The sequence below is a fragment of the Meriones unguiculatus genome, chromosome 3 (assembly GCF_030254825.1).
Source record: "Meriones unguiculatus strain TT.TT164.6M chromosome 3, Bangor_MerUng_6.1, whole genome shotgun sequence".
Taxonomy (NCBI): domain Eukaryota; kingdom Metazoa; phylum Chordata; class Mammalia; order Rodentia; family Muridae; genus Meriones; species Meriones unguiculatus.
This window is the reverse complement of record NC_083351.1, coordinates 164029207-164054498: the sequence shown is the minus strand read 5'-3', so window position 1 is coordinate 164054498 and position 25292 is coordinate 164029207. Positions and strand designations below refer to the sequence as shown.

The 25292-nt window shown below is 42.9% G+C and overlaps 1 protein-coding gene across 1 annotated transcript in view; it reads right to left on the bottom strand.

The window, feature by feature from the left end:
* Positions 1-24092, bottom strand: part of LOC110560479 (alpha-fetoprotein-like) — a 45620-nt gene extending 21528 nt beyond the window's left edge. Inside the window, exons 1-10 of the mRNA XM_060378816.1 lie at positions 24068-24092; positions 22065-22108; positions 19462-19586; positions 19183-19324; positions 17375-17586; positions 13893-14025; positions 11383-11480; positions 9965-10094; positions 2500-2711; positions 816-948 (exon numbers count right to left, since the gene is read on the bottom strand). Of these exons, the coding sequence (XP_060234799.1) occupies positions 816-948; positions 2500-2711; positions 9965-10094; positions 11383-11480; positions 13893-14025; positions 17375-17586; positions 19183-19324; positions 19462-19586; positions 22065-22108; positions 24068-24092 (1254 nt within the window). The remainder of the gene's footprint in view (positions 1-815; positions 949-2499; positions 2712-9964; positions 10095-11382; positions 11481-13892; positions 14026-17374; positions 17587-19182; positions 19325-19461; positions 19587-22064; positions 22109-24067) is intronic.
* Between the last annotated feature and the right edge of the window lie 1200 nt (positions 24093-25292).

Sequence of the window (25292 nt, the reverse complement as noted above, 5' to 3'; positions counted from 1 at the left end):
GCAGGAGCTGACGCAGAGGCCAAGGAGAAATACTACTCACTGGCTTGCTCCCCTTGTCTTGCTCACCTGCCTTCTTATAGAACCAGGACTCCCACCCTTTGTCCCCCTTCCCCCGGCCATGGCCCCATTCACAGTGGACCTGGCCTTCCACCTCAATCACTAAGAAAGCGCTCTACAAGATCCCTCCTCTCCGATGACTCTAGCTTGTGTCAAGTTGACATAAAACTGTCCAGCACAGAAGCCTAACAGTGATGTTCTGAGAGGGTGCAAGGCCTCATAACTTTCTCTCTAGAAACACACTGAAAGATAAGCCTTTCCTCTCCACTCTCGCCATGGTCTCCTGCGTGTAAACCATCAGTTAACATAACAAAAATCGGAGCTGCCTGGGCCTTGGTGTTGCATGGATAACTATCGAAGCTGAAGCTTGTTCCAACTCTGGCTTCTCCGTAAAAATGCATAACAAGAGCTGCTGTTTGTGGTCCAGCAGACTGCTAGCTGCAAGGGAAGCCTTTTCCCAAGACATGGGACCCAGATGGGCTGTACCATCCTGCTACTGTGCCAATCCTCTCTTCAGTAAGGATTCTACAGGGGTCTCAGGAAACAGTCTATAAGACAGACAAGTCCCTATGGTACATGTGATGACATGCCCTTGGTTTAGGGAGAATTCTGCTTTTTGCCTCGTGCTCGTGATTAACCAACATGTGTAAAACTCATTTTGCAAAAGGATGTGCTGCCAACAGCACTGGGACTTCCACTGTTTGTAACTTCTTGAGAAACATGTTTAAAAAACCTAAATGAATAAAAAAGGAATTCACCCCATGTCTGTGGCACTCCACCGGGTTTTCTGACTTGCAGCATTTCTCCAGTAAGCGTTCATATGTTGCAAACACTCTTAAAATCACTGGAACTGCCAACTCCAGGTGTCTTCTTGAATATTCATAAAGAAACCTGCATTTGTATGAGACACATGAGAAGACAAAAATAAAACCCACAGGCCATACGTTTGTGTCTTGTTTTGTTTGTTTGTTTGTTTTATTTTGCTTTGCTTTTCAAAAAGCCAAGGAGACCATGAAATTGAATTGACTTTAAGGCATTTAGAAAACTTAGGAACCTGTCAGAGGGGCTTTTATTGCTATGCTTTGAGATAAGAAAACCAACTTGGTAAAATCACATAATTCTCCAAACTCATGCGATAGGGAATGGCAGATTCAGCACTTGAACCTGAAAGACCTTGGCTCGCTAGTAATTTCTGCCTCAGAATATAGATACTTCTATATGACATCAGTTTCAAGTATTTATATGTAAAGATGTATTTTCCAGTTACCTTTGGGACAAAAAAAAAAAAAGACCTCCTGTGAGTATAGTCTTGAGGCATTAAATCACCATCTTTCCCCTCTTTTTCAAATAAGCAATTAAGTGTGAGTAGTACAGTTGTAATCTACACACTCATCTGGGTCATCAGAAAAAAAATGGGGGCTGGATGACCCAGTGGTTAACAGCGAGGACCAGAGTTTGGTTCCCAGAACCCACATACAGGAGCACACAACTGCTTGTAACTCCAGTTCCAGGGAATCTGACCCTGCTAGCCCCAGTAAGCACAGAAACACACATATACACAATTAATAACAACAATAATGATGATGATAATGATAATAATGAATCTTTTTAGAAAGGAAAATAAAATGGATTCTTGAACATTTTCAAAACTCTTACAGGATTAAGACGAGACCTTTGATGCTTCCTCTTCGACTACCTCAGCTCTCGGTTGGAGCACCCTGCCTAGGAGTTCAAGCTGCCACATAGACCAGACAGGTTCCCACAACTGACAGTTTCAGCTGCCTTTTACTACCGAGTCTAGTCAGCACAAGTCCGTTGACTTGTCAGTACCAAAGATGAAGAATTTATATGAGTGGTTTCAGACAGTGCTATTCGATTTTATCAGCTAGTATCAGGCCTAATTTGTAAAATATAACTTAGGTCGTTTAACTTTGAGGAAGACTCTGTTCTCATGGCTGCACAAGTGACTCTGGAAGCCTTTTAAGTGCACAGTGTTATTGTCTTGATATTATATGTTGGAATCACTTTGCTCTAATGCACAAATCGCGACCAATGATGCTAATATCCCAACTCTTTAATGTCGGGTGCATTTGTGAGTGAATATTAATAGGACGTGCTTGCCAGAAATACCAATTTGATCCTCTTATTTATCTCTAAGCCCCTCAACCTAGTGCTTATACCATTTGACTATAATCACGCTCTTTTCTTAGAGCCTTACGCCAGTTGTTCGCATTTGAGAATAAAGGACCGTCTAGATTCCCCTTCACGTTACTCCCAACCACCGAACCCACATTCCCGCACGGCGTGAGGAGCGGAGCTGAACAGCTACCGACAACTTTCAGACTCCTCTCAGCCGTGTTGTCCATTCCTGGCCCCGTTTTCGATCACGTTTGCAACTGCTCTCAAAGGAATCCGTCAGCTCTAGGAGGAAAGCTATATTACTCTTGCAGAAAGTCGTCCTGCTGGCCACGGAAGTGCTCGCACACAGAATGGTCCTCCGTAAACCTCCTGAGTGGCAGGGGTGAAAGGTTGGGTTTGTCGTCATTTTCCGAGTTGATGATGCATTCCCCACGGAATGGTTCTGGCAGTTCACAGCACTCGGCAAACTTGGATGAAATGGCCTGGTTAGAGCAGGTATAGTTCATAAGCTGGTCCTGGGAGACAAGAGGGGAGGGGCAGTTATTCTTTGATTGCTTCATTTTCAACGTAGTTTGCTGTAATTAGAATATTGGAAAACTTGATACCACACAGCGCTTTACCCCAGACAAACTGGAAAACCCAAAGAAACATTCATTATAACTCATTTTGGAAAGAAGTAAATGTCTTTTTGACCTTACTTAGTGTCTCAAACTTTTATCTACCTGTTAAGAAGATAGGAGAAGACAGCTTGTATTAATGCTTCCACATTTAGCCCAAAAACTACAAACAGAGGGTTCTATTTTCTTTCTATTGTTGTTCTTATTCTAAGACTCCAGTCTGTGAAGCATTTGTCTCAGAAACACAACACACACACTCTCTCTCTCTCTTTGTTACTCAATGCATTCCATGTTGCTGTCCTAATTACATCTGCTTAAATCCACAGATAATTGGTTCTGTGTGTGAATGAGCTAGTCTCTACATGACCTCCTCAAAGATTCAAAAAACTAAGCAATCATAAAATGGTAATATTTAGGAGTTCAATATGATTCTTTGGAAGAAATCAGAGAAACAGGCAACCTAAATAAGATGGAGGTCACAGGGATGGTCTTGAATGCCCCAAGTCACAAAGGACAAGAAGTTAATTTAAAACAAGTAAAAACAAAGACTTCTAGAATTATTTGTTCCTGTATGTATATAAAAATCTTAGAAGAAAGCATGACATGGCTGGGAGAGGGTCATCTTAGAGTTGTTGAGAAACTGAGTTGAGGCTTGGTTACCCTAGGGGCTACTGACTGGTAGAGGTAAAAAAAAAAAAAAAAAAAAATGTTGACAAAAGGGAGCAAAAGGGATGAGGAGAAGATCTGGGATTGCTTGGGAGAGTGGGATGTATAAGTCACTGACTTTCAGGGGCAAAAACAGATGCGCCTGGTGGTTGAAGGGTGAAACTGAAGGATTTCCTGTGGCTGGTGAGTTCAGGCATCTATCTGTAAGGCACTTACAGGGAGCTTTGCCCAAAGCCTTAGCAGGTGCTAGGAAAATCTAGGAAAGAATAACCCGAAACTCTAAGTCTGAGAGTGGTATACAGAAGCCAAATTATGGGTCAGTTTGAGCCTCTGAGGGAAGTGTGTGCTTTGGGTTGCCAGGGAGCTAGTGTGTTCTCAGCAGCTCAGCAAAATCAGGGTGTTGCTCCCTCCTGGGAGGGAGGAAAGGTGAACCTCCTCCAGGAGAGAAGACCAGCTTTGCTACCTGTGGCTTTTGGCAATGGCCTTAGCATTAAAAGCTACTAGGAAGAGACTGTGAAGGGAGAGTCGGCGCTAGAGACTGAAACATCAAGATGAACACAAAAGGAGCCAGTTTTCAGAGAAAGACAGATAGGGAGCCCTTCTTCACCTGGACTTCACCTAATGAACAGAGCATGCTGCGAAAAGGCTCAGACTGTACAAATGAGGGAGAGACAGTACTGTGGACACATCCTACAAGGGTCGTGCTGTGGAGGCCTGATGCGTGGGGTTGGGGGAGGTGGAGGGTGACGTTGGAGGGTGCTTTCCCCCTTAAATCACCCACCCATTGCTACTCTCAGGCATTCTTTCCCTTTCAAAAGAAACAATCTCTATTTCTAACTATGTGTCCCTGTTATGGTTCTTTGTCAAGGAGCCTAGAAATCTAGATATTTCATCAACTGTCCTCCGGGGCCCATAGCCCATGCTTATAACAGGAGAAAGTGTGCTATAGTATGGAACCTAGGAGACAGCTGAGAGCTTGACCTGAAATGTCTGAATAACTTTCAACCAGGACTCAGGCGAGTGGCCTCACCTAGTTTTCAGAGAGGCAGGAAATACGATGTATGTCGGAAACGGCCTAGACAGGAAGAGAAGACAGAGTCCTTACTGGGTGACTCTCCAGTTCTACCAGTGCACGCGAACACACACACAGAGAGAGAGAGAGAGAGAGAGAGAGAGAGAGAGAGAGAACTGGGAACAGAGATGCCTGAAACAATGAATTTTATAGGATTGTAAGAAAAGAAGAGGGGAAATCTGATGGAAGAAACCATAAGAACATAGATACTCCAAGGTGAAAACTTCTATCACCGTCTGTTGTGGAGAAATAAATGAATGCAATGGTTGACAGCTAGGCGCTGCCCTTGAATTGCCACCTCCTGACTCTGGAAATTTAGGGAACTTTCTCACTTTTTGTGCTTTAACATCCTAGTCTGCAAAAAAAAAAAAAAAAAAAAAAAAAAAAAAAAAAAAAAAGGTATTAGACCAATACTCAATGCTGTGGGAAATAAATGAAATATCTCTCAAGAATCGATTAGATGCTCTAAGTCAGGGGTCCTCAACCTTCCTAACGCTGCAACCCATTATTACAGTTCTGCATAAAATTGTTTTCACTGCTACTTCATAACCGTAATTTTGCTACTGTTATGAATCATGATGTGACTATCTCAGATGCTGGATATCTGATATGCGATCATTAAAAGGCAGCAAGCCACAGGCTGAGAACTGCTGCTCTAAGTTTTTTTGTCAATAAGATTGAAATGGTTAGGCTCAGCGTCGGGCACGAGCATTTAAAAAGTGAGTGATGGTGGCAATGACCACATAGTCTTAGATGGTTGTTCCTACGGAGCTGCGGAGTCAGAGGGAAGCCGAGAGAGCCTTCCTGAGTTCCAGTGGTTGACACGAGAATATTAAATTATAACAACATCGCTGATAGATGTTGGGGATAAACACACTCCTTTTGGTCAGTGTGGAGCTGTGAATCAACACGGTATGATGTAGCAAGCGCTGGAAACAGTAGACAAGGCTTGGACACATGCACTCTAAGATCTCTCCTCAGAGCAGTAGGAGAAATAACTCACTCAAGAAAGAAACAGATCAAGATAACAGGAATAGTGGAGGATAGGATACAAAAGAAATGGCTGGGCTGGCAGTTTCCATCACTGGTGTAGCAACAGCTTAGGGGGTGCAAGACCCTCAATTCAGTCCCCGGCAAAAGAAAAGGGGGGGAGGGAATAAATTATTGTTCGAATCAAATAGTTTTTAACTCAGTTACTTTTAAAAGAATGGAAATTCCACCAAGAAGACAAAGAAAACATCTGTGATAGAAGCAACAGACAACACCAAGAAGAGAGTCAATGTGATTAAAAGCATAAACCCAGCAAGTAAATCCAAGAATTTGTTTTGGGGAAGGCCAATAAATCAAACCATTCCTTTTTAGAGCCAATTAATTAAAAAGAAGACCAAATACATAAGAAAAAAAAACATACAATTATAATAATTGATTTTTTTTTTATTTCCAATGATGGTATATCTAGAGTTCATTATCCCTAAATGGGAAAATGCTAATAAGTGAAATGTTTTGAAAAGAAAGCCATTAAATACGTGACAAAATAAACAGTTGATTCTCAGTCTAAACACTGAATTGGTGCATACTGTATCAATGTCACTCCAGGAAAAGTTCAGGGTTCCCATGAGCCCCTGGCCATACCACTAACCAATCGACTAACCAACCGAGACACAGCCTTGCTGAGTGCATGTCTCTGTGCCAGGCGCTTATATAATACGGGCTGTTGTTTCCTAAGGGTTGAACTCATAACCAGTAGCATCACAACATGGGCAGGGAGGAAACTCATCTTCTATGATTTCTATTAGACACATCATCATCATCTTGCACCTATGACAGCATTTCACTGCTATATTTGGAAAGGCACCGTTCTGGAGTCATTCCAGCCTGCACATGGTAAACAAAAGTCCTCTTTCTGCAGTATGCTTAATGGGAAGGTTTTTCTTGGTAATTCTGATGCTCAAGGCTTTTCCAAATACAGCAAATCCTCATTGTGCGTAGATTCTGTAATTCTGAACTCATCTGCTTTCCCAGATGCAAAAGCCAATGCAGCAGCACTTCCATGGTTGTTCCCAGGCCTATGCATGCTCAGGGCAGCCAAAATTTTGAGCTTCCCAATGCACATAGCCATAGCCCTGTGAGGATTTGCTGGAAAAGCATGGAGGCTGACACACAGCAGAAGAAACAGAAAAGCGTCCTGCTACTTTCTATCTCCACCTCAGTCTCAGGTTCAATGGACAAACTCAAGCCCTTCCACACCAATCCTGTTTGGAAACATCACTGAGAGAGATATCTCAGTGGCACATCTCCTCCAGAGAACCGGGGTTCAATTCCCAGTACCCACTTGGCAGCTAACAATCACCTGTAACTCCAGTCCCAAGGGATCTGACCCATTTCTGGCCCTATAGGGTGTGGAACATATGTGGTACACACACACACAAACACACACACACACACACACGCAAGGCAAACACTCTGGGGTGCTACCCATACATGGTATACACACACATGGAAAATACCCATATGCACATAAAACAAAAATAAAGCTTTTTTTTTAAAGTTAGAAATTTTAAAAGGAAAAAAAATAAAATTCCTTTTTAGCAACTAGCATAAACGAATATCAAAATTTTATAAGGTATACATATTTAAAATGTCATAGCTTGAATGAGAAAACTCTAATATAAACACATGAACATCAAGTCCAGACATACAACAAAATAAGATTTGCAAAAATGGCGAAAATGTAAGAAATACGTTTTCACTGTGCCTTTCTGACGGGTGTGCAGTGCGTTCGTGTGTACATATTTGAGTATGTGGGTGTGTGAGTGCCATGGTGCACATGTGGGAGTCAGAGGACACCCTCGAGTGTCAGTCCTAGCCTTCCACCTGTCTGAAGCAGTGTCTCTGTGAGTCACTGGAGTGTTAGCAGCACTGTAAAAGGAACTTTTATTCTCCTGGTTCGGTTGTTATTTCTTCCATCTGCTAACCTAGGCCTAGTCCTGGAAGCATCTAGCCTCCGTACAATCAAACGTAGGCCTAGAATGTTTCAGCCTCTAAGGCTTACTGCTGAATAAACTCACTCTCTCTTTTTTTTTTCCTGGACTCTGGGCTGGCTGATTCAACTCAGCTTTTCTGGCTCAAACTCCTCTCCCAGATGACTTATTCAATCTGGCCTCTCACTCGGCCTCTGAATTGCTCTGCTTGGCCTCAAACTCACTCTAGCAATCTTCCCTAATCTCCTAGCTCCTTCTCACTCTCTGGCTCATCCGGCCTTCAGCTGAGTCTAGCTTGTTCTTTCTCTTCAACCTGTCTCTGTAAGACTCTCCTGGTAAAACTGCCTCCCCTCTCTGTCTGTCTCTGTCCGTCTTTCTGTCTCTCTCCCATTGCCCCTTAAGTAGCTTCCCTTTCCTCTCCTCACGAAAATTGGGTGTATTCTACTCTGTCAAGTCTTTCTCTGAACTGTCACTTTTTTCTGCCACTCAATAAGACATCACTTCCAAACACAGGTGCTTCCTTCTACAAACTAACTTTACCTTCATTATTTGGGATTAAAGGCATGTACCACCACCCTGGACCTAAGCTTTTCTTTGCCTGAAACTTGCTCTATACCAGGCTGGCCTTGAACTCATATCTGCTTGCCTCTGTGTCCTGGATTAAAGCCATAACTATTCCAGCTGGATCACATAGACCTAGAAGACGTTTGGATGTGATATCCTGCCAGAACAGCCATGTTCTGAATTAACAAGGACTAACAGGAGAGCTTGTGGGAAGTCTCCTGCCTCCAGTTCCCTTTTCACACTAGGGCACACTAGGACCACAAGCATATGCCACCACATTCAGCTTTACAGGAGGTCTCAGGGCCAGAACACCAGTCCTCACACTTGTATGAAAAGTGCTTTCACTTTAAAAAAATCCATCGGTGAATAAGACAAAAGATAGAAATCAAATGATCATCCAAAGGTAAGAACGTAGTACCTACGTATTAATGTTCAGAACCGATCCTGAGTAAACGCAAATGAACAAAACCTCCCTGGTGTGTAATGAAAACTCTTTGGACACGTGTATATAAACACTGTCTTTGGCAAGCCGGCAACCCTAGAGCTGTTTCCATTACAATCTAGATCAGGACAGGATTGCCTTAACTTGTTTTTGAATACGCAACAATAAAACTAGGCAAGTGCAGACTGTCTGGCATGCCTGCTGCTTACCCAGCCTCCGACAGCAGAAGTCATGCAGTCACAGGCAAGCCACAGGTGTGATATATGTGTGAAGGGTTCTCTGAGATTTTGTTTTGTCTGGGCTGGGTGGGTTCTGTCAGGGCCACACATCCCTTTATTTTTGACCAAAATGTACCTACTCTTTAGTCAGAGAGGATTTGCTAGTCTAAGGGATTGAGCTGAGCAGTGGAGCACTCGCCTGGCAAGCAGAAGGCCCTGGGTTATCACAAAGAGCCAGCACCTCCCCCCCCGAAAGCATACAAAAAATGATGGCTATGATTCTGGCCATCATCTAGAGCTCTAGGAACTGGAAGGGGCAGCTGTTGCTGTCCCTGAGTGGCAGAGCTGAGTGTAGCTCTGACGGTCATGATGACTGCCAAAGCATGTTGTTTGAGCCAGCACAATGTCCCAGTGGAAGTGAAGTGTGAGAATTCGCCATCTCAGGGATCCTCCTGCTTGCCCATTTTAACTGTGTTTCGGTTCCTAACTTCTATATTGTCCTGTAATGGGAACTATGTGGTTGGGGGAGAGATCTTTCCCTAGCGGATATTTGCGCTTTCTCATGAAATGATGCTTCATTTTGTCTTAGTCTTGGGGTTCTTTCTCTGTGGTGAGAACCAGCCATCCTTCAGACCTTCAGACCGGTAAGAACACGACCTGTGATTTGAGAAGGCCTTGGGAGGCTTTGGCACTCCTCAGTCCGTTCCTTCCTTGGGATGTGGTGACTTTATATTCGGATATTGGGTCTTTGTCCACGTGCTCATGTCCTGTATGCCCCACGCTGATATATGTATAAACCTGTACACTGATAGGTTTTCTTTCCCCCTTGGCTGATGTCAGATGAAATTCTAGGCCTTTTGCAAGAAACAACAGTGAATTAAATATAGTTGCAATTTGGAAGAGAGCTGTTGGCCAATTCTAAAATCCAACAAGTAAAGGAATGTGGGAAATCAGACAAGGGAAGGAGGAGAATTGCTGCATGTTTTGGAGACAGAAAGGAGGAAGATGGTAGTCTACTGATAAAAAGAAGTAATCATTACTTTTCTAGTTTTGTTATTTACCGCTGTGTCATTGCTTACAAATTTTAAACTTTGTAAAGTTAATGTGAGAGAGGATAATAGCAACTAGTATGAATTGCATATATATAAAATTGTCAAATAACAAACCTAATTCATTAAAAAGATACAAAGAAAGAAGAGCTGCCTTACCCTGCCCAGTACACACGCTATTGTGTTTCCTTCACAACAGGTCTCATGCAGGTTTTTAATATCTGTGGTCAATTTGGCAATTTCAGAAAAATTAGCTTTAGGTTGCTTTTTAGTGAGCAGAGTCAACTCTCTGTAAAGAAAATTAAGCACATTTAAACAGTATCATTTTAGAATGAGCATAGTATTTTGGTTTTTTTTTTCATTTTATTTTAATAATATAATTATTTTATTTTTGAGATTATAATATAATTAAATCATTTCCTCCTTTCCTTTCTTCAATATTTTGAAGTTCTACTTCAAGGAACCAAAGGTGTCTAAAGACATTAGCAGGTATTAAGAAAAAAATTTTAACTTCCTTGGTGATCATTCATACCCATACAAAGATCAAATCTCAATAACGTCAAATACAGTACTTTTCATCATTTAAAGATGTTGAGTTGCGGAGACATTGAAATGTAAACTTGATAGCCCTGGAAATATGACAGCCTCTTTCCAACATTAATCTCATCACACAGAAAAATGAATGAAGCATGGGGCTTATCTGTCCCTATTGTCAAGTCCCAGGAGTTTCTCCAGAAATAAAATATCCCTGCTCTCCAGGAAGCCCAGTGATGTCACTCACTGGGAAAAATGGTGATTAAAAAAAAAATACATGAGTTCAAGCTGGAAAGGATTCATTAGGACCTTCTCCATCCCTTTGTTTTAATTTTTTAAGAAAGGTTTTTTTCCTCTACTCTTTATTATAAAGATTCAGTTAGTCTCTGCACATTTATTTATTTATTACTGTTGTTATTGTTATAATTACCCTCTATAATCCCAGCTGGCCTTGAACATACTACGTAGCTCAAGATGACCTTGAACTGCTGATGTTCCTGTATCTACCACTCATGATAGCATTAGCAATATGCTATCATGCCCAGCCAAGTCTCTGCATATTTTTTCTAAGTTTTATTTATATTTGTAATGATTTGGATGTGTGTGCCTGATTATGAGAATGTGCATGTGTGAGTGTAGGTGCCCAAGAAGTCCAGAAGAGGGCAGCAGGTTCCCCAGAGCTGAGTTACAGCTAATTGATTGTGAGCCATTCGATGTGGCTACTGGAAACCTAAATTGGGTCCTCTGCAAGAACAGTATCTATGTTTCATCTCCATCCCTAAGTCCTTGCATCTTAGTGCCCCAAATCTATCCTTCATTGAGCTGATGAAATAAACTAATGAAGGATATAATGGGGACAGTTGAGGACTGTGATTTCATACGCAGCTCTCGTGCCATTTTTAAACAGATAAGCTGCATAGATATAGAGGATTCCAGACATATATTGGCAAACACTGTTAAATAATGAGTAAATGGCTTTTCAAAGTAGTCAAAACAGCTGACCTAGCAGAAACAAAGCACACGAATTCACATAGAACACTTACACTGCTCTGGCTACTTTGTCATTGAATTTGATCCCAATTCCACATAAATGACGATGTCTCACAGATATTCCTCTAATATATTTTCGGATGGGTTCTAGCTGCAAACAGAAAACAGCTTGTTAAAGAAATGTGTTAGTAACAGAAAATGTTAATAACATCATTAGGAAAAGATAGAAAACCAAAAATCATGTACGTTCTCAACATTAGAAAGTCTTCAGCCTACTGACTTAAGAGGGAATAACCGCAGAGGAATAACATGACAAGGCTTTTGCAAAAACAACACCTAACTTCCCCAGAGATCAATTGTCTTAAATCTTCATAAGCAAACTAGTGTCTAGAGAGCCACCAGAAGAGACTCAAAAACTGCCTGGTGGCCGCACTTTTCTTTTATGGAAGTCATTAACCATTTTATCTTGGAAGTGTATCAAACTGCTTGGCTGCGATAGATGCTTCGATTCTGCACTGCATGTTAACTTCTTCACCTCCGAAGGTTTGTTTTCTTTAACCTTAAGTTTCTACTTTAAAGTGTAGCGTACAGGTCACAATGTTTCCTTCACATTCGGTTTCTTCACTGGAAAATTTTCCTAAATGCGCAGCACACCCTACGGTGTTGACCATGAGCAGATGCGATAAGCCAGCTAACAGGTTTCCCCATTGCGGTGTGTGCAGTGTCGCTGTGATATCCGTTCCAAGTGGCTCTGGTTCTGCCGATTATATCGCATACCAATTGTGCCTGTGATCAGAGCATGGTGAAGTCTCAGAGACCCTCAGGAAAATAGGCAAACATATTTGTATTTTAGTCTGAAGTGTTAAACAACGAAACAGTTCAGTAAATAACCACGGACTTCCAGGCTTTCATTAAAACAAAACCAAGAGGAAAGAGAAGTGAAGGCCTTGCTTAGGAACTGAGAATTGGCTTCTGAAGGAACCAGAATCCACCAGGATAATAATAGGTAGGTCAGAAACATAAAGAAATAGCTTCAGTGAAGATAGTTGCAACCACGGAGTTTTTAGCCCAGGGCAGAATCTCTTCAGATACACTATTGCTTTTTGTTTTTTGTTTGTTTGTTTTTTAATATACATGGAGGAGATAGGTAGAATAAAGAGATAAAATTCTATGAATTTTAGAGGAAATGAGATGGTTTCTTACTGTGAACAATGAAGACATCAAGACAAAAACAGCCATAGTTGGCCTTGAGTTATTTGTTTTAGTGATTATCAAACTACCGTTATTTTTCAGCACAGCATATAGAAAAATAGCCTGATGTTCTCTCCCCACCAATGGGGAACCCCACACACCTGTGGCCCTAACATGGCTCTGTTAATATTTAGAATGTTTCTATGTTTAGAGCCTTTAATGAGCACATGCACACAAACTTTTTAATCCTAAAACTAATCACTGGTTTGCATCTATCAATGAGGCCCAAAAGGCTGAAACATCTCCTGCCCTGTGGTTTTCTGACAATAGACTGATCATCATTACCCCATCAAGAAGTAAAGCCTACATAATGGCCCATTCCAATGGTGAGGTCTTACAGTGTTTCAAACAGGAGGATGTGGTAGAAATGATTTCTGAGGCTACATTACAAATGGCCATCCAGCCTCCTTTTTGTCCACTAGAAGACTCTTTTCCAAAGCCTTTGCCCTCTGGGCACCATGCTGTGAAACAGCCCAATGTAGCCCTAGCAAAAATACTACATGCACACACTTGAGGTTGTGCACACAGAGAAGAAGAAGAGAAGAAGAGAAGAAGAGAGGGTGCACTAGTGATCAGGGACTCCAATGCCTCCTGATTCCCAGATCCAGGTGTTATCTGATTACAGTTATACAAAAGGTCAAGAGCCAAAAACACCCAAGGGAATTACTCCCTGAATTCTTGATCACAATGTTAATGGCAATAAAAAAATTTATCATTGTTTTACACCTCCAAAGTATGGGTTGTTCTGTTATGTATCAACAGTGCCTGGGATGCCTAAACATTTATTTTCAAAACTGTCAATGGGCTCCCTAGTAAGGGGAACAGGGGCTGTCTCTGACATGAACTCAGTGGCTGGCTCTTTGATCACCTCCCCCTGAGGTCAGGGCAGCCTTGCCAGGCCACAGAGGAAGACAATGCAGCCAATCCTGATGAGACCTTATAGGCTAGGGTCAGATGGAAGGGGAGGAGGACCTCCTCTATCAGTGGACTGGGGAATGGACATGGGAGGAGATGAAGGAGGAAAGAAGGGTAGGATTGGGTAGGGATGAGGGTAGGGGCTACAGCTGGGATACAAAGTGAATAAATTGTAATAAATAAAAAAATATTAAACATATTTCATCCAAAAAAAAAAAGCTGTCACATTTCAAGACTTAGATCTGTTTCTTTTTAAAATGAACTCTATTTATTAGGTCTGGAGAAGAGCTTTGGATTCTGCATCTCTGACATGCTGTGACTTGATGTTATGCTGTTGATCTACAATCCAATTTCCATAGGAAAGCCTTAAGCGACAACTGAGCAATGTATACAATACCTTTGTCTGCAGGCACTCTGTTTTATTTTCCTCCTGACAACATGACTGAACAGCTGACTCATAGCAAGAAGACACGGTCAAGATAGTGGGTCCATATAAGAATGGATGTCTTCTAGAAGTTTCATAGCTGCACCTGTAATATGACAATTGCCATGCTGTATGGTTTGGCATTCAGGCACATATGGCAACGCCATTCCGAACACACAGCGTTTATGCATTTTGTGTCTATATGAAACTTCTGAAAATTCTGGTGATTGAGAGTTGGTGGAACTTTGCCTAAAAGCATCAAATGTTGCCTGTGAACAAGTCACCAGAATCATTCCCTGGGTGCCCATGAAGTGACTGTGACAAGTGGGGTAAACATAATCAGAAATTTAATCTCCCCACTTTCTCAGAGAGATGGAGAGGTAGGAAGCTGAGTAGGTTAAGCTTCACTATAATGCACGATTATTCATCTGGTTCAGGAATTGGCTTTACAAGTATTCATGGTGGTCAGAAATCTCTCAAGGTCATCCAGAAGCCCTTTCTAGACTTTTGCAGTCAATGTCATTGTCTTTTAACACCTGCCGTTCCGTATTTTTACTTGTTACTAAATTCCCTGAAATTGTGTTTCCTCACACTAGTCTGTGGAACTTTTTTTCCCCAAAAACAGACTCACGCATACATGAATATGCATTCAACGAAAGTCAACACCATAGACCAAAACTTGTACATTCACACAAATCCATTTCCTTTTCCCGTGTATTTCAGGACACTACATTTCCAGCTTGTAGTAAAGTTGGCAGCTTTTATCAATAAAATATGGATGGACATGATATGCCTCACTTCTAGGCTTGACCACTTATTCCTTTGAGAGACTCTCAATCCTCTTTCTTTAAACACATGTTCTTGAGGGTGTAATCCAAAGCAGAGGCATCTGAGATTCAGTTACTCAGCATATAAGAGTGGTCAGGATTTGAGCTGAGCTTGGAAAAACTGATGTCAAAGTATCCAAGTAAGGCTGGAAGCCAGCATGAAAGTCACAGTCACACTATAGTTAACTATTTACTAGGGTCACAAAAGGGGAGAGATAAAGAAAGACTGCCGGGTCTTCTGTTTTATTGTCTCCCCCGATGATCAGGCCAGGTGGGGTAACAGCGATCAACATAGGGATCAACAAGATGGCTCATTAGGGTAGAGAGGTTCACCATGCTACCTAGTGACTAGAATTTGGTATGGTACCTGAAACACATGTGAGGGGAGAGGAAGAGAAATAGCACCACAAAGTTATCCCTTGACCCCCATACACACACACACACACACACACACACACACACACACACACACGTACGTGTTTGTGCACAATGACTTTTTATTAAAAAAGGAATTACCATATATATTGAATCTTCCCAGTCCTCAAGGAGCCCTGGGAAAAGCTCCTAGAGTTTCATGACCCCGGAGCAATGGCGAAAAAGAGCTAATGAGACTGAGAGCAGGAAGGCCTCTACTGAGAGTCCTGGCCAGGAGGCCTCCAAGAGGAGACCCTTCAGCAAGGAGTAACAGCTCTGTTTGGGAGCTAGGTGTCCAGGTGACCCAAGTCCCTGACCGTGACCTTCACTGTACTGGCTGTGCTTCTTATCTGCTGTGGGGATGCATTGGGATTGCCTGAAGCTTGTGTAAGCAACAGCTCTTTAATACATGAGAGTAACCATATTCATATTTTGCCCCTTTAATGCCACACATTTCGGAATGTGCCTGATACATGATCCCTTAGTCTCTTCTAACTGTCTGATGGTACATGGTTCTTTCATGAAGCTGCAGAAATCTCTGAGGGCGTTTCTGCCCCCTGGAAGGGTGGATTAAAGAGATTTGGATTACTCACCTCACTGCTGTCTAGTCTCCTCGTTTACCTAGACTAACATAGGTAAAATCTACCACGAGATCACCACTGAGCTCCCAGGCTCTGGATCCAGCAGCTGGAGCTCTGACTTATTCCTCATTTCAGTGCCTGACTCAAGTAATATGCCACAGCCGCACTCCATGGGAGCCACAGGAATCTTCTGTTCCCTTGTCCTTTCCTGGCCCTAAACCCTAACTCCTCATTAGCACCTGACTCTGAGCAGATGCAGCTCCATGCTAATTAGGATTCCAGACAACCGTCTTGGTAATACCATAATATTCTCTCTCGCTCCGGGATTACATGGTCTGTTATCTTTAGCCGAAGACTCACTCCTGTTTAATCTACAATTATTGTTCGTTTCTTGGCTCAAATGACAGACCCCATAGCGCACCTCTCAGGTGTCATGTCTGAGGGACAGCTCCCCAGGACTGGGGCCTGTTACTGGCCTCTCTCTCCAGTGATCTCTGCTTTTTATGGCTTTCCTAGGTCAGCCTAGCCCTCTGGACCCTCTCTTGTACACGAAGAGTCAGAGATGCCACCTTTTCAATCCCTTCCTATCCCAAGCACTGAGGCAATCTTGGTTCTTATGTTTCCTAAGAACAAGAACTCACGCAGCGGCACTGGACCAATAATCCAGCAGGCAAGGATGCAGCGGACAAGCAAGCCTCCACAGGGCAAGGTAAACTATGCCAAATAGCACAAGCAAAGGACGGCCTGGAATCTGGACTTCATTTCTCCTCCCTTTGGGCCATCTCTGGGGTGGCCTGGGATGATCTCCCCCACCCCCCTGGACAGATGGCAGCCTCCTTCGGAGGCATTCTTACCTCCAGTTTAATCTGTTACTATCTGATGCTTCAGGTGCAAAACGTATACAAAGTGCCGCTACCCACGATGCTAAGACATTCACTACGGGAAAGGATAAGGGTGCCTTCCTTGCTCTTGTTCTTCACAGAGGGCAAGCGGGTTTCACGGGAGCCAGCTGGAGCCCGACTAGAGTGGCTTTCCCCTCTTCACCAAGTCTTGTCCTTCCTCTTCTCTAGTCAGGTTGGCTGTTTGGTTCCTAGTCACAAGCCCTCATATTTGCCTTCCTCCGTGTTGTGATGCTGTGTTAACCCCAGCATCTGTTTAGCACTAACATTTGTATCTCACCACAACACCATAAATATTGTTTTCTACTGCTCTCTCTAATCAAGGAGGTGAGCCCTTACAGGGCCTAGTCATTTCTAATCATCCACAGCAGACATTGCCAGGCCTCATAGACCCAACAGGGTATTAATGGCCATCCTCTTCGGAAGAAAAACAAATGTATCATAGCTCAAGTTCCATTTTACTTCCATAGAATAAAACATTGCTTTCAGAGTACGGTAAATGAAAAAAGGGTCCGTCTTAAAAACTGGGAAATAGTCTTCTTAAAATGGGTTCCTGGTATCAAAGCTACGCTGTCAGAGCTAACAGCAATTACCTTTACTGAGCCGTCTTTCCAGCCCCTCCTAGATTTTTAAATCTAAATTCACATGTGCCAGTTGTTGGCCACAGAGAATGTACCATTTTCCTTTCCCTATGAGCTTGCTTCATTCTCCAACAGTTGGGAGAAGTGGCTTACCTCGCCTTCAGGGACGCATTATTCTCCTCAGCCATCTCACAGGCCAGCTCAGGCCTTGGACTCAGGGGTGTGTCGCTGCTGTCTGCATCATCCTTCTTATAGGACAGAAAGCGCTTGAGTCGTGCTGTATTTTTCACCTTACAACAGTCAGTGAGAACGTGGTTGTCCACCAGCCCTTGGTTGTTGCAAATATGTGTAAGGAAGGTGGCCGTCTGTTGGAGGAAAGGGTGACATACAGGGGAACCGTAAGAGACCGGAAGTGTAGGAGACCAGCATCCCTCACCACGGAAAGTTGAAACTTGGAGCAGTTATAGAGGACGGAGGACTGCTTGAGGGGGCAGATTTTCTCCTTCCACCTTACGGGGTTCCTGGTATCAAAGTTAGACTGTCGGGATTAGCAGCAAGTGCCTTTACTGAACCATCTTCCCAGCCTCTCTTTGGTTTTTAAACCTAAACTCACTCTGACCACAGAGAATTTACCATTTCCCTTCTCTGAAAGTGATTCATTGTCAAGCAGTCAGAAGGCTTTTGAAAGGTAACTAGATATAATTCAGAATACCCAGGGCAAGATATTTTTAATGAGAACTATCCACCAAAAAAAGCTACTAATTTGCTTTATTTCCTCCTCACTTTTCGTTTTGTTTCCATGGGAACATATTTTAAGAATTGAACTTTGAGTCAGTGTGTGTTCGTTGTCAGCTCTCCAACTGGAAGTGTAATGATTTCAGTGTTTTCAAATGTTTTTTAGGTGGCAGTAAGCGTGTGGGGTTTTGGTAAACCTCAACTGGCATGTGCGTTTCACATTTGAAAAAAATAAATAAATTCAGAAAAAAAAAAGTCATCTTTTGAAACGGAAATTAAAAGGGCATCGTTCTAAGATAAGCATAGCCACCGGAAGAGCCTCCATTTAAAATGTAGACTGAGGATGTGCCTTCATTATCCAGAGTCTAGTACATGATACACGGGCATTAGCCCCAAGAGATGAAGCAAAACAACTCCACGAGTAAAGGGGAAAAGTCACTCCTCCTTTCTATGTTACATTATTTAGCATGAAAATACTTGATCCTGAGACTCTGTTCTAAGAGAATGTTAGTGTTGACCGAGCATTTCCCAGGAAGGGGGCATGAGATGGCTCAGTGGCTAGAGGCACTTGCTGCCAAATCTGACGGCCGGAGTTCAAGCCTTGGGACCCACAGAGTCAAAGGAGAGAAACAGTTTCCACAAGTTGTCCTCTGACACCCATGTGTGTCTCAGACACACATGCAAACAACCCCCGCCCCCCACAATTTAAAAACTAAAATATTTTCCCCAAGAAATTCCTATTTTACTGAAATTGCTGGTCACAAGACAAATATTTTGTAACGAAGCAATGATAATGCTCCTCATTTTCTACTGACTGGGAAAGAAATCTGTAAAAATACTTGTTTCTTTTTCTTATTCTTAAAGAAATTTCTCTTACTTTTAATTTTAAATCAATTTCCCAAAGTCTTTTGCATGGAGATGTCAGACCCCAGCATTTTGGTGACTCAGCCAGAGAAATCAACACAAATAAGCTCACTGCTCTTCCGGGCTGTGACTCACTCTCTTGAAGGCCTGGCCCTCCAAACCTAGGCCCCCAGAGAGAACTTGGTTAAACGTGGGTTCCGAAGCTACAAAGCTTATATCTGGCATGTGGTTCACACGCATATTCTTGCTTTCTAGTGTCCTGCCTAATTACTCAACCAATCCTGTTTATAGCGGCATCTTTGGTTTATCATCTAGCTTAGGAGGACAAACAAAAAACAAAAAACAGTTTATGCTCCACCTACCAGCTGGCGAGCACACTCTGCAGGCGATTCATGTGGCCTTGGACTCTTACACTTTTCAGCAAGATCCAGCAGCCCTTTAGCTAAGGTTTGGACTTCTCCGTAAGCTGCATCCTGAAGAAACTGAGCGACCATGATGCTCGCACTGAAACATAAAAGCTGAGTATTAAATATGCAGTGACTTTGCCCCCTTCCTTCTTTGTCAGATCATCATCACCCTACCCTCCCAAAGTAATTTCTTCTCAAATTTCAAACAAAGAGAATGCTGATATCCAGACTCACGCGACTCCTAAGTTCTCTTCTAGGTGATCCTGGTGGTCAGTGTGCTGCCTTACTGGGAAGAAAAGGGCTTGTTCATTGCCGTGATTTGAACGCTTTGGGGCCCCTGGCTTCCATGTGTTGGAATGCTAACCTAGGACAGGAGTTTGTAACAGTCATCAGGTGGGACCCTTAGCCATGGAATTAGCATCCTTATAAAAGAGGCTATGGGAGCTCATTCATCCTTTCTATCACATGCAAGCATAGCAAAAAGCTATCACTTACTGGGCAGAAATAATGAATCTGCTGGCATCTTGGGCTTGGGCTTTTCAGCCTCAGATACTGTGATACCTAAACTTCTGCTGTTTAAAATTCTCCCATCTTGTGCTATTTTGCACAGCAGCTCAGATGGACTAAAACACTTCCCAGCCTGAAAACCTCCTTTAAATTCTACAATCTGCACTTATTTTAATCACAAATTTCTAGATTTATTTTCATTATCGGTAATGACAAGAACGATTTGGCAGTCTATATCTTCTTTTGAGCTTAAGCTATTTGCTGTGAATTGTTTTTTAATATTTGGACATAGCTGAACTCTTTCACTGTTTATAAGTAAATAGCATGTAGTTGCATTCAAACTTCTTGCCTTCTAAGCACAAAGACCCGAGTTCAACCACCAACAGACACTTTAAAAAAGAGCTAGGCATGGTGGTGCAGGCCTGTCACTGCAGAGCTGATGAGGCACCACCAACCAGCTGGCCTACACAGCTTGGCAAGCTCCAAGCCAATCAAAACCCACATGAAACAGGAGGACACCAGTACACATTTTAACATGAGAGTGTTAAATGCTCGAAAAGGGCTTGTTCATTGCCGTGATTTGAACGCTTTGGGGCCCCTGGCTTCCATGTGTTGGAATGCTAAGAATAAGAAATGTCGAAGCTCGTGAGGCCTCGACCTCCTGATAGATAGACAACTACAGGCAGCTAAGGAAGACCGCGAGAACTGGTTATCTAATACCATATGTCAACCACCAACAACAAAAATTATAGGGGGAAAAAAAGCCATGAATTTGAAGAACAGTTATCACATAGGAGGATTTGGAGGGAAGAAAGGCAAGAAGAAAATGATGTAGTTGGATTATGATCTCAAAAACACATATTTTTTAAAAATCAGGATGGATGGCATCTGAAGCATACACACAAGATTGATTACCCTCAGGTCTACACTTTCACACAGAGACACAATGTTCTAAATTATTTAAACTCAAGTGATTTGGTTCAACTGTTTTATTCTGTCGGGCAGTGCTGGCACATGCCTTTAATCCCAGCACCAGGGAGGCAGAGGCAGGCAGATATTTGGGAGTTCACTGCCCAGCCTGGTCTACAAAGATTTCCAGGACAGGAGGGGCTATGACACAGGGAGACTCTGTCTCCAAACAAACAAATACACAAACAACAAAACAAAAACTCTTTTATTTCTTTGTTAGAAGCTATTAGCACATCCAGGAGTAAATGTCAACAGTTGGAAATATAATCCCCAACATTGACAAGTTTGCTTAATTTAGCAAAGAAAGTGTGTCCCACAGTTTGTATTGCTCATCATTTCCATCTTCGTCACCCACTCACCACATAGATATACACTTCTCAATGGAGTTATGTCTTCCTTCTCACACTAATGGTTTCTAAAGAAACAAGCAGCTTTCTGTGAAGTAAGTAAACAATCACTCATTCTTACTATTGCTACACAAAACAAAGGCTTTAAAGGCAGCTCTTCAGATTTGAACTTCTACTTATAAAAGATAGGACGAAAATAACCTCTTCGCATTTATGGATGAAGTATAAGTTTGAGTGCTTTGGGTGGGTACAAAGATTAAATGAGGGGCTGGGAAGGCGACTCGGTGAACACCATGCTTGCTGTACAATCATAAGGACGTGAGTTTGGATCCCAAGAATCAACCATAGGAGCCCAGCACAGTGGCTTGCGTCAGTCATCCTATTGTTGGGCAGGAGGATCCCTGGAGCTCACTGGCCAGACATTCCAGCCAATCAGTGAGCCCCACATTCAATAGGAGACCCTGACTCAAGAAAATTAAGGTTGAACATCAATTGAGAAAGACACCCAGTGTCAACCTCCAGCCTATACATACATGTGCACATGTAACCACACATAGGCATGTGCGCACGAACACATATTGCACAGGAACACATCACACACACATACACAATATTAAATGAAAACATATACAAAGTACTGCCTGGTGATAATGGCACTAAATAATGTAGCTTTTATTCTATTTATTCCTGCAGTCATTCATATTTTTGCTCTGTTTAAATCACTTAGCCAATTCAAACATTGGCTCAAGAGTAGCATCCTCTCATGTAGAATGGGGACAAACAACAACAATGACCAAAAGCTAAAATGAGATAGTCCCAGAAGAGTGGCCTCAATGGATTAGCCCCCTTTCTGTAGCCATTGCACACGCTAGTGTCCAGCAACTTTCTGTGACTCTTTTGAAAGTGATGACCACCGAGAAAGATAAGCCTTTCTGGGCACATGCCAGTAATGATCTTGGTTACTCATCATATCCTTACACAGAGGCTACACAGGCTCTCCCTGGGATTTCCTACCTGCACGTAGCAAACTTGTTTGGAGAGACTCACATTTAATGTTGCTGAAAAAAACAATAAGAGACAGAGTTTTAACAATCTCCATTGTTTCAGATGAATTTCCACCATTCAAGAGAAATGAAGATTTGATAGTCTTTTCAAGCAATTATGGTTAACCATTAACTTTTCTCGTGAACTTTTCTTTTCCTTCAGGCTCCCACGGAGTCACATAAAGTTGAAGAAATTCAGGACAACGAAGAAATATTGGTATTCATTAATGAGTACAGGCAATGTCAACCAATGATTTGTTCAAGATTACAACACACAGGCCTTGTAAAAACAATTGATCAACATGTTTGGTAAATGCCAGTCTACAATATCTCGTTTCATAGAAAAGCTTGTTTACATGTGCAAAGTTCTAAAGAGGCAAAGAGAAAGCAAACATGTGCTACCCTCGGCCAGACAAGTGGTCAGCAATCAGGAGTCAGTGCCAGGCATATTTTCAAGACCCTGTTTCCTTTAAGATCTTGTTCTCTGCCATTGAAGCAGGACATTCTCCCCAAGCATGGTTGGATACCATAAAAAGCTAAAATGATACGCTCAGGATGCGAGGCTAAGCACTGCACTCAGGGTCAGCCGCTTTGGACCTAGAGAAGAGCATGTCTGATTGCATGCGGGTTGATGCCCCAGGTCCCGCCTCTGAGAAAAAGGTATCAGACGGGTCTGATGCTCTTTGGGTGGATGACACCTAAATGAACATTGGTACAAAGTCCCAATTTATTTCTAATATCAGAGATCAGACCTCTACTCTTGCCTGATGCGTCTAAAACAAAAAGGGGGAACTGTAGAGAGCTGCGGAATGCTATGCCTTAAAGATGGAGCTGGTTTCCGCCTTCCACCTTCCCGATGGTGAGGGCTCTCTGTCACGAACAACTCCACATTTGGCTAAGGCCGAGGATCTGGCTTGCTTCCATGTATGTGGACCTATCTGCATTGCCCCCGTGGCACGCCTGGGTTGGCTACCCAGAGGCTCTTTAAGCTGGGGGCTGGCTTTCCCTGGGGTCCGAGGATTGTTCAATGTTCCTGAATAAACTGCATTGAAAAAAAAAAAAATCTTGTTCTCCCTCTCCTGGGTTAATCAGAAAAGGAACTGTTACACCAGAACCAATGCCTTGAATAAAAACATCAGACAGCCACTGCATTCAGACATCCTGTGCCCCACCCCCCAGCTCAGCTAAACTGAAGCCACCAGAAGAGCCCTCCTCTCATAGATATTTGAGTATTCGTAAGAGATTCTTGAAAATGCAAAAAGATACTAAGTCTTCAGGGTAGAATTGGGACCACAGTTAACCTAAGTGGTGAGGACTATTTAAACAGTGGCCAAGGGATGGGATTTATGGTGTAACTCATTCTATGCATTTTTCTAGAAAGCAAACAATTTTAAAACAACATTTTAGGCTAGCCTTTGAGATTAAGCAAAAGGAGGGTCTCCAGATACAGAAGAAAACGGTGATTTGTGGTTTTGCTGGCTGGCCTGCTAGAGATGGGGTCTCCCTCTCTACCAGTCAGTCTTGAGACTCAATCTTCTTGCCCCAGACTCTGCAGTGAGTACTGGGCTTGCAAGCATCTCTAATATGCCCACCAGTGATGACGTCACAGCAAGCCGAATAACGTAATCCTTGCCTGCATTGTAGTTCAAAAGGACAAAGACGGGGACCGGATATCCTAACAACCCCAGCGATCACTGCCCACGACTAGTGAGCACGACTGCACCGTGAGGCCTATTGTACTCACAGGCACCTCTACTGCTGCAGAGCCCTCCCTGCGTCAAGTCCAAGTGAGCTCTACTCACTGATGCAAGTCCTGTGTGAGCTCCCTCGCTCCAAATCCCCTCTCCTCCAAGCGAAGGGAAACTCCGGCTCTAGGATAGCCCTTCTTCCCCCTTCTCGGCTATCATCCTACTGGTCACCGGAATCGTGTGTGTGTGTGTGTGTGTGTGTGTGTGTGTGTGTGTGTGTGTATACTCTCTGGCATGGCAGTGCCCTCCATTGGCGTGACAATATGCTTTGGGACAAAAGTTCTTATGGAGGCAGCAGCTTTCAGAATCTGAGTTTTACATATGCCGCCCTCAGCAGAATCTTGATCCCAAAGCAGTTCCAATATTAGGCACAGAGTTAACCTAGCCAACTGTGTCTGTTTCACTCCTGTTCATAATCTCTTACCTGTTGTTTAAATGAAAACCCCTTCTTATGCTCATATTGGTAAATAATCAAAGCACAAAAAAAGCTTTGTGAACGTGTAAATAAATTCAGTGCTATCACCCGGTGGCCAATGTACTTGGTAAGTTAAGACAGTAATGGAGTTCATTTCTTTTTAATAAGGTAGCATATCATACAAAAATAAAAACTATAAACACACACACACAAACCCAGACAACAAAACACACACACACACACACACACACGCACACACACACACACACACACACACACACACACGGTCACAGACTCTGAGGCCCTACATCGCATTCATAGCAGTAAGACTTTGAAGTATCTCTAGCCACCACACATACACAAACCTCCAAACAACAAAACACACACACAGGATCACAGACTCTGAGGCCCAGGATCACAGACCCTGAGGCCATACACAGCAGTAAGAATCTGAGCTATCTCCAGCCACCATGCACAACCTCAGCCATCACAGTACTCTGGCAAAGGGCAAGGGTCTTTTCTTATTGCTCCATCCACTATAGCCTGGCTGCCTGCTGACCTGATACCTTCCCCCACTTCAGAATGACACAAGAGCCTCATCCATTTGACTCACATTCTCTCATCTGCCATGTCCCACACAGCAAGGTTCTAATAACTGTTTTGGAATAAACGAGTGAGATTCTGAAAGTCTGTTTGAAACACTATGCCAGGATAACCCTGTGGATGGCATCCTGGGTTACACGTTAAAGCGTCATCACCTTTGTGGGCACACATGAAGCGCTGACTGTGGCTTTTATGTTAGAGAAGCCAAGACAGCCAAACTCAGAACCAGGCTCTGCTTCCTGGCACTTCTGCTATGCGTGCACAGCTCTGGCAGAGTAGGAATTCTGGTGTGGAACACAGAGAAAACCGTCCTGCTGCTGCTGACATTGTAAATGTTCTTCAGGTTCTCTATGTGTATTCCTTTACTGTGTGTGTTTACATATGTGTATGGGTACCTGTAGATAGAGGCCAGAGAACAACTGATGGGAGCTGA